At 38.7% G+C, this 16,339-nt stretch overlaps 1 protein-coding gene across 1 annotated transcript in view; it reads right to left on the bottom strand.

Annotated features, from left to right (window-relative positions):
* The window catches only part of COL21A1 (collagen type XXI alpha 1 chain), a 313,124-nt gene that overhangs the window by 35,576 nt on the left and 261,209 nt on the right, over nucleotides 1-16,339 (bottom strand). The window contains exon 24 of the mRNA XM_075598156.1: nucleotides 13,035-13,067. Coding sequence (XP_075454271.1) covers nucleotides 13,035-13,067 — 33 coding nt within the window. The remainder of the gene's footprint in view (nucleotides 1-13,034; nucleotides 13,068-16,339) is intronic.

Genomic DNA, 16,339 nt, shown 5'->3' with positions numbered 1-16,339 from the left:
GTCTTTTTGCTGTAGTTTGTGTATCATTGTGTGTATGCCTTTTCTTGTGAATAAATTTACAATTTATTTCATTAACTTATTTTGCTCAGTGCATGATCCTGGTAAAAAGGTGTAAATTGCCTGGCCTCCTGTGACAGTCATTCATTGCGCTGTTCATAGAGTCACTCTAACATGTACAGGGTTGCGTTTTACTGAGTAGGTACCTCTGCTCTAAGCTTGTGGCATGGTAGGTTATTACACTGCACAATAAAGAGAGTGAAGATGCACACCAAAACAGACAAAAATAAGCTGGGTTCTCAGTCCCGGCAAAAACTGAAGATGCCAACACAGTATCTACATACTTTACAAGAGATCATGACACACCAGACATTACAAAAATAAAAGTTTTCAATGTTCTGGGGTATTTACAACACCTTCTTCAGGACTTAAAACATAATACACAAACATCCAGAATATAAGTAAACAAAAATAAACAAACTTCCGTCAAAATTCCGCCCTGCCCCTCGAGAGGCTATCATGATACCTTTTTCCAGTCCCTATGTTCCAATTGGGTTGTTACACTGCTACAGGTGATAGAGGCCATTGGAGCAGCTAAAGTGGGTTCACATTTATCTACGTACTGATGATATTTTCAGCACGTTCTCACACTGGTCTAAAAATCAAATAAATTATCAATTTGTGTGCATGTGCAAACCAGGGAACTTGAACCCAGGTTGGCATGATATAATGCTGCCACCAGGTTGCTACCAATATTTTCTGCCACTAGCCTGAACCCAAGGTTCCTTGCAGAAAGACAACATTCAAAAATGCACCGTAATTTGAAAAGAATATCAGCCATTTTATGGGTCTTCTGATTAATCACAGAATACATATGGCAGGAAACAGGCCTCATATAACTGCTGCTTCTGTGAAATTCCTAACTCTCAGCAATTAGAAACAGTATCAATACCATCTCCAACACTCTGTCCTTTTTGCCAAGGAGAGGAAAACGCACCCTGTGGGGGGTAACAGTCTTATACTTTAGTCCCCTCTGCTATGTACACTAGTCTGTGGTGGGGTTATCCTCCTACTACTGTATATGAGGTATCAAAAGTCCACCCCATTATTTCAACAACCTCTTGGTACGTGTGGAACAGCGCTGACAGGGTATATTCCATTGAAGATCAGTGTCTTTTTGGTGCTACCTAAATCCCCCTGCCCTCTTTAAAGCTAAAGGCAGCATATAAACATCAAACATTGGTACAATTTGCTATGCAGAAAAAGAGCCACATCGTGTGAACAATGATAAATGCCAACCTTATCAAAGCTTCACTAACAATGGGTTGATGTATTGGATTATCTAACATATAGTACTGTAATTGTTTGTCCAATCATGTCACATGTTCTACTACCAGGAATTGAGCCATTCTCCCTAGCATCTGTGTGTCTGTTTGTGTCGTTTTTACTTCTTTTAGACATAGACAATCTTAGCAAGCTCAAAACCCAGACCCACAATATTATATACAGGCATACCCCGGTTTAAGGACACTCACTTTAAGTACACTCGCGAGTAAGGACATATCGCCCAATAGGCAAATGGCAGCTCACGCATGCGCCTGTCAGCACGTTCTGAACAGCAATATCGGCTCCCTACCTGTACCGAAGCTGTGCGCAAGCGGGGGGACTATAGAGCCTGTTACACATGCGTTATTTACATCAGTTATGCACGTATAGGACGATTGCAGTACAGAACATGCATCGATAAGTGGGAAAAGGTAGTGCTTCACTTTAAGTACATTTTCACTTTACATACATGCTCCGGTCCCATTGCGTACGTTAATGCGGGGTATGTCTGTACAATGATTTGCAGAAGTATTCACCCCCTACGAATAATGTCACAAGTTGTTGAATTACAAATAATGTCTGCACAGTTTTTCAAACGAACTATTTTTATTCAAAGCTACAAATCTGTAGTGGTTAAACTAAACACTGTTATGAAGTGGTTACATATCAGCAAAGGAAATGTACAAAATTAAATTTACTTTTTGAAAAAGTGTTCAGCACTGTAAGTCAGTACATGATAGAAGCAAATTTTGAAGCAATTACTGCTAGGAGTCTTTTTGAAAATGTCTCTACTATCTTTGCACAGTAGGATGGTGACAATCTTGCCCATTCTTCACAGGACAATTGATCCAGTTCTGATAAGTTTGTTGGGGATTGTCGATGGACTGCAATCTTCAAGTCTCTGATTGGATTCAAGTCAGGACTTTAACTGGGCCACTCAAGAACATTAGTTCTCTTCTTGTTCAACCACTCCAGTGGCTTTGCTTTGTGCTTCAGGTCATTGTCCTGCTGAAATGTTCATTTCCTCCACTGTTTCAGAGTCTTGGTTGACTGAAACAGATTTTCCCTAAGGATTCGCCTGAACTTTGCACTATCCATTCTCGCCTCAATCCTGATAAAGTTCCCAGTCCCTGCTGAAAAGAAGCATCCCCATAACATGATGATGCCACCACCATGCTTGAAAGTTGGAATTGTGTTGACTGGTGATGTACAGTAGTGTACAGTATTGGGCTTAAGCCAAAATTAGCACTTTGAATTTAGACCTAATTCTCAGAGTTTAGCTCCGGATGCCCTTTACTTTAAACCTATTTTTCTTTTTAAAAGATCTCCAGGAGTGCTCCTTTAATTGACTATATTTTAACATCCACAAGGACACGCAATGCATTTTGTTAAAAAGACTTGCTGTCCCTTCTTTAAAAGAAAGTGTGTATAATGAGTGTTTGGGGTTAATTGCTGATGTTTTTTTTATCTTATATTAAGTGATGCTGGATATGGACTAAGGTCTTGGCTTCTCATTCCTCTAGCAAATCCTGTTACTCAAGTAGAGCGTACATACAGTATAATGATGCACATATATTCACTTGCAATATAAAAGAGTGGACATTTGGAGTGTTAAAAGTAGTTTTATGTGTCTGGGTACTAAGAGTCTTGATTTAAGTGTTGCACACTTTACTCATAGAAGAGGTTCCATGGTTCAATTTTCATAAAAGTGAGATGGTGCTGTTTATCTGCAGATGCTGCAAACTGCTAACATAATCATTGAAACGTATAAGATAATGCACTCCAAGCTAGATAATATTCAGAATAAAAAAAATATTTATTAGAATCAAAGTTTCGGTGCAATAACTGCACTTTCGTCAGGACAAGAAATAATACAACATACAGTGACTTAAATAGAGGCCTACAAAACCAACTTCTCCCCCCTAAAATTGTCAAAGTGCAAATACCTCTCATATCCGGGGACAGGGGCCATGACCCAAAATAATAACAGAAAAGTGATGAAAAAAATGTGGGGAAAAAATAAAAATAGAAAGAAAAATGACAACATGAACAAACATATATAGTAAAAAGGTTAAAAAATAGGAAGTCAACAAAAAGAAAAAAGGAGATAGAAGAAAAAGAAAAAGTGGAAAGAGTGATCAGACAGTGCAAGTTTATATAAGTAGTGCTGTGATAACCACAACTGGCTAATTTAAGGCAACCAAATATTTTATTTCCACAGAATTATTATAGCATTGTGATTCTACGTACTGTAATCATATATTTTTATTAACAGTTTTCTAACAATAATTTTCAACCATCTCATTAATATTAAACAAGAAAATCACAATATCTATTATAAGAGAAAATAAACCATTCATTTATAAATATGGCTTCTGTCTCCATCTAATTTTATGACTGCAGTACACGAACATTATTTATAGAAATTTCCTTCTAAACCGAGATGCAGTAAGAATATATTGTTGCCTGTCAAATAACATTAGAATCCGATGTTATCACCCATCTCAAACAAAAACTACACAAAGTAGTAGTATGTTTTCTTTGGACAAGTAGTTTATAATCACTATCCCATTTTTCAATGGAGATCCACAGGACAGTTTTTATAATTAGCAGCATATCACCTGTCAGAAAAAACACAAAATCCGTGTTCATTAAAATTTACAATAATGATCAATTAACTATTTTATTATCCTAATGACAGTATGTTTGAATTATTCTGAACTATAATATCCTATGTCATTCCAAACTCCCAATCTGATGTCTCAAATTACTGTACGGAACATACCTGTCAGGGAACCAGACCTATATATGTCAATAGACATACTGTATAATGTAACCTAAGCCAGAGAATATCCCCAGGAAGACAAAACATTCATAAATATCCAGGGCCACTAAAATAAATAAAATGAGTAGGTAAGTATCCAAGACAATGGGTCCATGGCCACTGATATATACTATCACCCATTATGCAATAATAACCTGTTGGTGAATAAATCATGCCATATTTACTTTTATAAAGCATTAGGAGGGGTGATTTATTCTGAATAGATGATGGAGAACCAGTTTTAGACAAGAAGTATATTAACGCCTTTTATGAAGGTAACATATGTACCCTTGAATAGTATTGATATCTCTAGGTGAAGGATTGTCGATAGTGCAGATCCATTAGGCTTCTATTTGCCGGATACATTTCTCTCTGTCCCCTCCACACCACAATAGCTGTACAACCGCTACCAACATACCTCTCAAGGTATAAAAAGGGTGGTTCTCCTTCAAAAAGTGAAGTTGCCATTGGATTTTCATCTTCCTTCAACATTTATTTATCTTCTCTCTCTCTCTGATGCACTTAATATTGCTCTTGTGTTCTGTGAATATATGCCGAAATTGAGGCATATGCACTAAGCACCGATAAGCCACTTATCGAGGCCTTTTCACCAAAAAGGCCTACTGCAATTCAGTAAGCCCCGATAAGTCGCGATAAAAGTCCTTTTTGGCAATTTTGTCGGAGAAAAAAAAAATCCCAAAACGAGCGTCGAGAAGCAACGTATCGGCAGGTTTTCAACCAATTAGCCAACCAATTAAATAAATAAAAGCACTAGTCAACCAATCAATTTAATAAATAAAAGCACTAACCAACAAAACAATAAATTCATTTTAAACATTAGCCAACAAAACAATTACTTAATTTAAACCACTAGCCAACAAATCAATGAATTAATAAAACCACTAGCCAACACATCCATTAAAACCAGTAGCCAACAAAATAAATAATTAATTAAAAACGCTAAACAATAAGAAAATGAAGTAAAAACAAGACATCCAAATAAAAAAACAATTTAAGCCAAACAATAAACAGAAAACTAAAAAAAAAACAATCAATAGAAAAAAAAGCATTTGTCTTAAAATGACACGAAAGCAACATAACAGGAGGGAGTGCTGATTTCTAAACACAGAAAGGGCTAGCAGCCTATGATATAACTCTGACCCCCAGGACAGACAAACAGAAATGGAAAATAAGTTATATCCTGGCGCTTAGCACTGTGGCACACTGTATAAAAGGATATATATGACCAGATGGAAGGTGAATCCACTTGGATACTCCACGTGCAGACGATCAATCATGTATAGAAACTAAATAAAATGACATAGCGTAATACAGTATGATAGTCTAACTTCAAATACATACAAACACATGAAAGACAATACAAACAGATTCTGAGACAGACAGATGACTGAGATTAATAAAATTACATTTAATAAAACACCTAAATAAACACTAATTATATAAGAAAAATATATATATACTGTAAATAAAAAACACAAAATACAGAAAGCAAAATACAATTATAAAAGAAATGAAGGGTCCCATATATACTCCAACTGTGGCTAAAATACCCGCTTACCAGAAGCAAGAAGGTATTAGGCGGTGGATATATCAGAGAGTATCCCCTCTCACGATCTCCAGTCAGCTCCAAGACATCTCGTATCACAGATCAGCGTTGGCCTCCGGGTGGGGCACTCTCAGCCTTCTGGGTAGCAGACCGCTGCAGATCAGCCGCACCGGACTCCGTCTCACAGGACGCCCGCACATGCCCAGTAGTGGCTGTTGATCCAAGGTGGCAGATTCGTCAGAGACTCACTCGACAGTATAGTGTGGATGGCAGCAGCAGATTCGCCAGTAATAAAAGTGCTGTACTGGTTGAAAGTGACGGCAAGCGATGCAGCACACGTTGTGGGACAGCGGAGTACAAACGGGACCACCCTACGCATTTCGGAAGTCGTAGCTTCCTTCCTCAGGGCAGAAAAGTAGTACCTCAATCTCTATAAGTCCATACATATATAGTTCCGGTTTAAAGGTACAGTTCGTTTATAGAGAATTAGACATGCGCAAATAAATCATTCTCTAACCGGATGTCTCAGCAACAGTAAACATAAAATAAAACGAACAGTAACAAATGACATAAGACAATAGACACAAAAAATATTAAAATTACGTGACAAATACATGTTGATTAAATCGTAAATAATAAACAATGGGACATTAATACCTAATCAGTAAGCATTGTCTTATACATATTATTAACCTTATATTGCCCTTTGCCTATGCTTATTGATGTTATATCTGGCATCCAATCACTCATATCTCATCTGTCAGAATTTATTGATCATCATTTACAACCATACGTTATCCAACTCCCCTCCTATTTGAGAGACACAACCCACATACTGCAGACCCTCAGGGACATTCAATGGCAACAACATTATTATTTAGTCACAGCAGACGTCACTTCATTATACACAGTTATTGACCACGTCCAGGGTTGTGATGCTATTGGCCAGGTTCTGGACAATGATCCTTTAGTTTCTGATGAATTGAAATCTTTTTTAATTTCAGGGTGGTCCCGTTTGTACTTTGCTGTCCCACAACGTGTGCTGCATCGCTTGCCGTCACTTTCAACAAGTACAGCACTTTTATTACTGGCGAATCTGCCGCTGCCATCCACACTATACTGCCAAGTGAGTCTCTGACGAATCTGCCACCTTGGATCAACAGCCACTACTGCGCATGTGCGGGCATCCTGTGAGACGGAGTCCGGTGCGGCTAATCTGCAGCGGTCTGCTACCCAGAGGGCTGAGAGTGCCCCTCCCGGAGGCCAACGCTGATCTGTGATATGAGATGTCTTGGAGCTGACTGGAGATCGTGAGAGGGGATACTCTCTGATATATCCACCGCCTAATACCTTCTTGCTTCTGGTAAGCGAGTATTTTAGCCAAAGTTGGAGTGCATATGGGACCCTTCATTTCTTTTATAATTGTATTTTGCTTTCTGTATTTTGTGTTTTTTATTTATATATATTTTTTTCTTATATAATTAGTGTTTATTTAGGTGTTTTATTAAATTTCATTTTATTAATCTCAGTCATCTGTCTGTCTCAGAATCTGTTTGTATTGTCTTTCATGTGTTTGTATGTATTTGCAGTTAGACTATCATACTGTAATACGCTATGTCATTTTATTTAGTTTCTTTACATGATTGATCGTCTGCACGTGGAGTACCCAAGTGGATTCACCTTCCATCTGGTCGTATATATCCTTTTATACAGTGTGCCACAGTGCTAAGCGCCAGGGATATAACTTCTTTTCCATTTGTCATAAAATGCTTTGCTATCACTGTATTTATCTGTACCCATAAACGGCCACAGATTAATACATTATCAGTCACCAGGCAATGAAAAACATAAAACTAAAAAAATACAATAAAAAAACCTGTAAAAATAAAATTACATACATTCAATATTTTTCTTACCTTTAGAAGTGTTGACCCTCCGAATCCTGGCGATTCTGCAAGCTCTCGTACCGCGACTTAATCAAAGTCAGTCAAACGCCATCCACCGTGAATATCCGGAACAGGTTAAAACATTCTTCTTTCATCATCAATCATTATTTCTTTCTTTTCTTTAATCTTCTATCTTCACCTGTCAATCCAAACCCAATGGTAAATCCAGAACATGATGTTCTCTCGTCGTCTTCTTCCTGTTAAATGAGGCATCCAGGCCTTATATAGGGCCTGTGACATCACATTTTCAGGGAAGATGGTACAGCTCTATTCTGATTGGATGCTGTATCATGTGCCCGCCTCCTATTTTTTGTTAAGGATGTGACGTCATCTCCACGGGAGGTACGTCACATCCTTAAAAACACATAGCTATATCACATGGTATTACAGCCAATGGGAATGAAGACAATCCCATTGGTTTCTGTACCATGTGATAGGTTACATTATTTCAAAAGGATATGACATTACTTTAAGGAATAACGTGACATCCTTTTGAACTAATGTAACCTATCTCATGGTACAGCAACCACTGGGATTCGGAGGGTCAACGCTTCTAAAGGCAAGAAAAATATTGAATGTATGTAATTGTATTTTTACAGTTTTATATTTTTCATTGACCATTGACTGATAATGCATTCATCTGTGGCCGTTTAGGGTACAGATAAATATAGTGACAGCAAATGCATTTTTTGACAAATGCTTTTTTTCTATTGATTGTTTTTTTTTAGTTTTATGTTCATTGTTTGGCTTAAATTGTTTGTAATTTGAGTGGCTTGTTTTTATTTCATTTTCCGATTGTTTAGCGTTTTTAATTATTTTTTTTGTTGGTTACTGGTTTTAATTGATGTGTTGGCTAGTGGTTTTATTAATTAATTGTATTTTTTGGCTAGTGGTTTAAAATAATTAATTGTTTTGTTGGTTAGTGCTTTAATTTATTCAATTGTTGGTTGGTTAATGCTTTTATTTATTTAATTGATTGTTGGCTAGTGCTTTTATTTATTTAATTGGTTGGCTAGTGCTTTTATTTTTTGAATTGGGGTGTTTAGGTGCTTGTGTATATCTTTTATTATTGTGTATTTTTGGCCTTCATGTTTTTTTTTTTAGGATGAACATTGAGAGCTTTAGTGGCTTATCATGCCCATATTATATGGGCATGATGTACCACTATGCCAATGAATGGGTAGAGGGTGGGTATAATGGTCCCAGGATGGGTAGTTAGGCCTCCCGGGTGGGTAGAGGGGGAGGGTGTTATTAACCGCTAAGGGGATTAAGGGGTTAGGTGCCATTAGATTGTATTTTTTCATGTATTCTTGCTGGCATCAGAGGACATGGACATGCAGTATGCTGATGAAGACGCACTTCACGATAGCAGGGATAAGTAGAAAGATTTATTTACTTTATTAATGCTGGCAGGCTACTGTTTTATTTTATAATGGGCAAATGATCTATCATACATATCTGGATAATAGTAATTTTGCCTATTACTGTATGTATGTATGTCTTTATTTATATAGCGCCATTAATGTACATAGCACTTCACAGTAATATACGCAGTAATATACGTGACAATCATAAATAATAAATACATAAAGGGGAGAAGTGCTTCAGATATACAAGTAACATTTAGGAAAAGGAGTCCCTGCTCCGAAGAGCTTACAAGCTAATTTCTGTACTGTATGTATTGGGGGGCGGGGGGGCTGTATTTATTTGAATGTATGCATATTGATTTTTTTTAAGCACAGCATTGGTACCGCAGGCCAGCAGGGGGACACCTGGACACCTGTTGGGACCACCTGATGGCCCCCAGACCCCCGCGTGGACCACCTGAGGGCCCCCGCTGGCCGCTGGTATCATTCCTGAGCATAAAAACAAAAAAATGCTTTTATGCGTGTTAGGGGGGTACAGGGTTTTTTAGGGGCACAGGGGGTGAGTGGGTTGTGTATTGGTGGGTAGTACATATTGCCCCCGAATAAACCTGCTATTGTGCCTTAACCCCTTCATTGCCTTAGAGGTAAGGTAATGAATCTGCTTTAATGGAAATTTTATTAATAGTGTGCATGAACAGGGGGTCTCCTGAGCGGAATCGCTTTGAGTTCTGCCTCAGGGACCCTCTGCTTCCCGAGTTACAGGCCCCAGTATGGGGCATCGGGAGCCGGTATCGCCGCCATTTTTAAATCGTCCGCGTCACGTGACTGTGGGATTTAAATACTGGAGGAGCTTCATTACCATAGCAGGTAGCCGCTACAATCCCTGATGAAAGCACGTCACGTGCTGAAACGCGTAGGAGGAGGAGTCTAGAGGGGTTGCAGCTCTTGTGCATCCCTGTCTCATTGCCCCAGTCCTGGTGGTGTAACGTGGAGTCCCTTGGAGAGTGTACTGCGGAGGCTGTGGAACTTTGAAGCTGTGTGAGGTGTGTGAAATTCGGCTCTCAGCCCCTGTGTGCTGCGGCAGCTCCAGGCACAGCCGGGAAGGGTTGGTGCGTCACGTTCGGCCGTGACGTCATACCCGGAAACCCGGCGCCCTGTGAGTAGTTCCATCCCTGGTGTGCAAGCCCAGGAGAGCTGTGCAGCGGAGTTTCTGCAGCGAGGCTGTGAAGGAGGAAACAAAAGGAGCCACCAGCGCAAAGAGTTTGAAGTCTGGGTGAGCTTTTTCCATATTTGATGCCTACGGCACCTTCCCATTTCTACACACTTCATTACCTGCACAGTTGGTAGCGCTTTCCATCCCAGCTACCACTCTGGATTTATACCTCTCAAAGGTCACTCTTGCCCGAGTCTGTCACATCAGACAGGGGCATTAACTTGCACTTACATCACCTGGACAATCTCCAACTGGCAGAGACTTGTGTTACTCATTTTATATATTATATTTTTGTGTATTCATTCATGCTATTTTAAGCTATTGTTTTATATGTGGTTTATACATAAAATTGGCTGCTGAGCCTGATCCCAACTAATATAGCGCTTCCCTGGTTGTTTTCTTTATTAGCCGCTACAATAACGGATTAGTTAATTTTTTTAATTTCGTTTTTAATACTAGAGTATTGTCGCAGGGGGTGTCCGGAGCTGAACCTCGTTTATTTGAGGTCTTGGGACCCCCTGCTTTCCGAGATACAGGCCCTGTTATGGGGTGCCGGTATATCCTATGCACTTAAATGTTCCGTGTCACGTGACCGTGGGAATAAAATGCATAGGAGATACTGGTACCCCATAACGGGGCCTCTATCTCGGGAAGCAGGGGGTCTCCGGACCTCAAGTCAACCATGGAGACTTTTGCTACAATACACTAGTATTACATTTGATATTAAAAATGTTTGATCTCTAGCGAGATTTGCACAGGGAGAGGCAGCTCTCTCTCTGCAGCAGAAAGAAATCGCCGGGTGAGCCCTTTTCAGAGAGGCGATCATCACATCGCCGGCTACTCACCAGTTTTGCAAATGCTGCTATCACTGGTATTCTAGGCTTTCTGCATTCCGTGATAGCAACGCTGTCCAAACTGGCGATTCAAACAGCCCGGCAATATTTTACCCGGCGCTTAGTGCATAGGCCCCATTGTCTTTTAGTCTTGCCAATGTAGATCTTGCTACACTGGCATTTCAGCATATAATGTATATACAAAGTGTGCTGAGCCAATTGGTATAACTAGTGATGACAAATTCCTTCCCTGTGTATGGATGACAAAAACTAGCGCCCTGGTTCAGTGATTTGCAAATACCCCCATTGTTACATGAGTAACAACCCTTTTGTAGTTGAAAAGGGATTAGCCATATTTCTATATTTTTCAACCGGATCTGCCCACACCACCAGATCTCTAAGATTTTTGTTCCACTTATAAATAATCAACGGTTTCTGTCTAATACGATCTATTGCAATATCATTATCTCCTTCTACAATGTTCCACAGCTGTTTAAGTGACTGATTAATCTTGTTAGATACTGGGCTATATTATATTAACTAGTCCAGAGTGCGTAGTTTTAAAAGTTTCCAGGTGTCTGGATAAGTTAGGTGGTGTGCTACAGAATTCCCCTGGTAAAGTTGCTTACAATGTGTTGGCTTGTTGTGTTTTACGCAATATAGCCCTTCGAAATAACCTTCCAGGGGTCATAACTGATGATATTGAGGATGGATCTCCCTTTCCACCTGCTCCACTACAGGATGCCACAGCGAGTGGGGGGAGGAAGTCTAGGATCAATTTGTGTATGTTATTGGTTAAAAATGATTTGAACAATTTTAAATACCTAAATCCATGCAACATATTGCATTTAAAAGTAATTTGATTACTGCGTACATGGCACTAAAACAGTTATCTAGAAATATTAATGCTTGCTTATTAATTATCCAAAGAATATTTTGCAACAAAATGTATTTTCTTTAATGAGCTCGGCTAAGATTAAAAATTAGTGTGTGCTATCATAGTGTGATCAAGTTTTATTCAAATAGATCTAGGTGATCGTTGTGCATAAAGTGCGCTTTCAGACAGTAGAGCATAAAATAACACATCTAATGGCATAAGCTTATAAAATGTGTCCTTACTAGGTGTCGCTAGAATGATGAGTGTTATCAATGTAAAAACAAGTTAAGATGTTATACTGTAGAACTGTAGTAGGTAAAGTATTGAATTTTAGGAAACTTGACACATCTCCAGGAAGTGGGATAGACTGATTCAGGATCTTTATGGAAGTAGAGGGACAGAAATTAATATTATCCTGCTCAATGATGTCAAGGGTTAATTGGCCTGTTAAACAGTTTTAACTGTTAACTGCTTTAATCTGTCTTTCCATTGTTGGATAGGCAATAACTACACCTAAAATATGTTCAATTTAGTAGGGAAACGTTAATTTTCTGAGATTTAGTAACACGTAAACATACCTAGTCATCATTACTGGGAAAGGGATTGCACCCTGTTCATATACAGATATACACCAAAAAAAGCAAAAGCACAACAAGCACTCCAGAAATCTTGTGAGAAAATAAGAATAAAAGTTTAATTCCAAGGCTCAAACATTTCGGTCCTAATTTTGACTTTTTTCAAGATACACAGTTATCTCCAGCTTTATTACTTTAATACTGATATTGCAGGATATTGCGTTATAACGCAGAATATCATAGAGTTTTCATAGAATTCAATGTCACTGATAATGTGGAATATCCTAAAATATCCTACCATAATGCAGCAGTAGGAACAATAACTCCTGCTACCTTTTATACAGATACACATAGCTATATCACAATATACAATATGATCAAACTAAAGGGCAATCAGAAATAATTGTAGCAGGCTTTACATGACAAACTGATATGTGCCAATAATAACAAATGTACACTATCCTATTTCTACTAAATTAACACATACACACAAAAAAAAGAGAAAATACCTCTCCTTTGGATCCACTGTCTCCAGGTTGTCCCTTTAAAAAAAAAAGAAAGAAACATAAAACATTGTTAAAATATCTTAAGAAATACAATTTATATTTGCTTTTTAGAATCACGTGCAGATTTAAAAGTTGTGGTAATCCTAATTTTTTATGCAGTTCATTGAACAAAATGATCTCTCTCTCATATGTATATATATAAAAAAATAAATATATATATATCACTATGAGTAGTCGCAAATCCCCTAATCTTAGAGACAAACTTGTGTCTAGTCATTTTGTCCCCACCATACAAGATACTTTCCTCTCAATAGTAAGAAAAAAGGGCTTTTTTAAATGCAAAAATTGTTCCGCCTGTCGATATATGTGTCAGACAGACATGTTCACTGATTCAACCAAGACCCATACTTTTAAAATCAAGGAAAACCTGGGATGCAAGTCAAAAGGTGTCATCTATTGCGTTACCTGTCCTTGTGGACTACCCTATATAGGGATGACAACCCGTGAAGTGAGGTTTAGGGTACTTGAACACGTAAGAAACATTAAAAACGCCCCAAAAGACCTTCAGGCATTTAAGAAAATTACTTCGGTAGCCCGACATTTCTTACAGGCACATGCGTCCGACTTCAATCTCTTACAAGCATTTGCTATTGAGAGGGTCAGTTTAGGATTAAGAGGAGGTGACCTTGAAAAGGCACTATTGCGTAGGGAGTCTCGGTGGATTGTGCAGATGGACTCAATGATTCCCAGGGGCCTTAATGACTACCTGGGTTTCGCTATGTTCATTTAAGCAGTTTTCTATTATATCATACTGCCATTTAGCATCTCTTCTCTCTTATCCAATATGCACTTTGGCAATAATACTATACACTGATGAGAATCTCATACACTCCACTCTCTCTCCCCCTCTCCCCCCTTGTATTCACAGAGTCCTGGGTTTGCATGTCACACGACCGACAGCTGATCATGGAAGATTTCTACACCATCTTTATTTGAACCATTCAAGAGGGACTTATTTCTGATTTATTCATCACCATGACGTTTATCACCTCATGTTTCTATTTGAAGAAGATAATCCGGAAGGACACTATCTGCTGTCATTACAGAGTAATGCAAACCACACATCATGCTCTTTCTTCCAGGTCTGGACGTTTCTTTGGGCATTGGAACTCATGTGCTTCCATTGATATGAGAATATCATATATTCCAATTGTGATCTATTGGAGAATTCTATCACTCCTTTCCATCATATATGTGCCATCATACTGTTAGTCCACAGTTATGTGGAAGATCATCCTTTATTGAATCCTATGTGTGTAAAAGTGCACACATTTATTGATGTACCGGCATGGATTATACCTAAATGTACTTACCTGTTAATAATAACTGTATGATATAATATCACTCCTATACTATCTTTTAATGGTTATTTTTGGGTGCTATATGTCATGCCTTAAGCAATATGTGCTTTATCTATTCTCATGGCTTCCACAGTGATGCTGATTACACCACTGTTTGCCTGGCTGCACCTTTTTGGGAGCTACATTTGATGTGCTTCCTTTGCACTTTGATTGAATTAGAGTGAGCCTCATGTACATCAGCCATTCTGTGGTTATTGTGTTTATAACAGCCAATTTGTGGGCGCTGTGCGATCGTGGTGAGGGATATGTGTGCACTTTTGACTGCCAATTACATCTTAAATCATCATGCATAGGCGCGCATGCGCGAGACGCGCAGCAGGGCTTATCCAGCCTGCTTAATACACGGACACATCAGACTCACAGTTGCGCATGCGCAGTGAACTGCCCATAGACGCTTTTGCCTCACAAGTTCCCATTACAAGGCTCAGGGCGTCCTGCCTTACTAGACGCGACGTTATGACGTCACGGACATGCGCAGTAACATATGGGAGGCCCGTTTTTTGCCATCAAACACAATATGCCCTGAAAGTGAATTCATTACACCTGTGGCACTGAGGTACACTATTTGCTACAGCCTGAGGATAAGCTTTTTGCCACTACCACACATTGGACACACCAGGCAGGTATTCATGTAATTACTGATTATTTTGGAGGAGTATGAGTGCACCCACAATAAGACTTTTTTATTGGCTGATAACCATCATTGACTCATACAAACTTACTCTTAGCATACAGCTGTTTGTACTTTGCATAAATTGTGTTAGTCTGATTTTTGCCAGGTGATCATCACCACTAGCCCAATTAGGTTCCCTTTTTAAACTTGCATGTCACCCTGCTTACATCACCACTCCCAGTAGAAGGCTCTGGCCGAAACGCGTAGGAGCAGGTTTTGCAGGCAGGATCCCCTGGTTTGTCCCCCCTCTGGGTCACGTTACCATGCTTTGAGCATTCTTTCTTGTCCCCTCCGTTCATCAACCCATTTTTTGTACCTGACCATAGGTGATGTATTACCTTGATGTTACAGGCATGAATGTGCTTTTTAGGCTTTAAACTGTGTATCATTGCTGTTACTTACATGCTATATTTTTTGTCATGACAGACAAACCCTAGATTGTAGGGGATAGTAGTATGTTCTGATCTTCTGCTTATGATCACGTAGCCATAGCCACGGTTATTCAGTCTGTTGGTTGTTACAGCATATTCACCTTGTCAGGTACTTTGGTATATCATTTTAGTCAACTGTGACGTTTTCCTCAGGAGGGAATATGTTTGGAGGAAGTGACAAGCTTTGTAATGAACAGGGGATCCATGCTTTATTTTAACTTATTTCTGTGCTTTGTTTTAAGCTTTGTTCTGTGACAATATATAAATAAACATTTTCTGATTTGTACATTCAAACAAACTAGAGTGCTTTTTTAGGGCCTGTTTTTCTATCTCACCATATATATATATATATATATATGCAGTGTTCGACAAACCTATACATTTGCTCGCCCCGGGGGAGTGGATTTAACCCCCGGGCGAGTAAATATTGGCCCAAGCAGCACACGTTTGGTACTAGGTGGCGAGTAGATTTTTTTGTGTGGCGAGTAGATTTTTTGGTGATTTGTCAACCACTGTATATATATATATATTTAAATATATATATCTCTACGGTACTGTAAGTATTGAAAACATGCTAAAACTGTTATATAAATTTGCTAACTGGTAAAACATAGACAAGCATTTCAGTTAATTGTACAGTATTTATACATTTTTTTATCATTTCCATTTTATTGAAAATTTTCGTCATGTAACAATACAGTCATACCCCGCATTAACGTACGCAATGGGACCGGAGCATGTATCTAAAGTGAAAATGTACTTAAAGTGAAGCACTACCTTTTT

The sequence above is a fragment of the Ascaphus truei genome, chromosome 4, assembly GCF_040206685.1.
Source record: "Ascaphus truei isolate aAscTru1 chromosome 4, aAscTru1.hap1, whole genome shotgun sequence".
Lineage (NCBI taxonomy): Eukaryota > Metazoa > Chordata > Amphibia > Anura > Ascaphidae > Ascaphus > Ascaphus truei.
The sequence above is the reverse complement of the archived record's forward strand: the minus strand, read 5'-3'. Positions and strand labels throughout refer to the sequence as shown.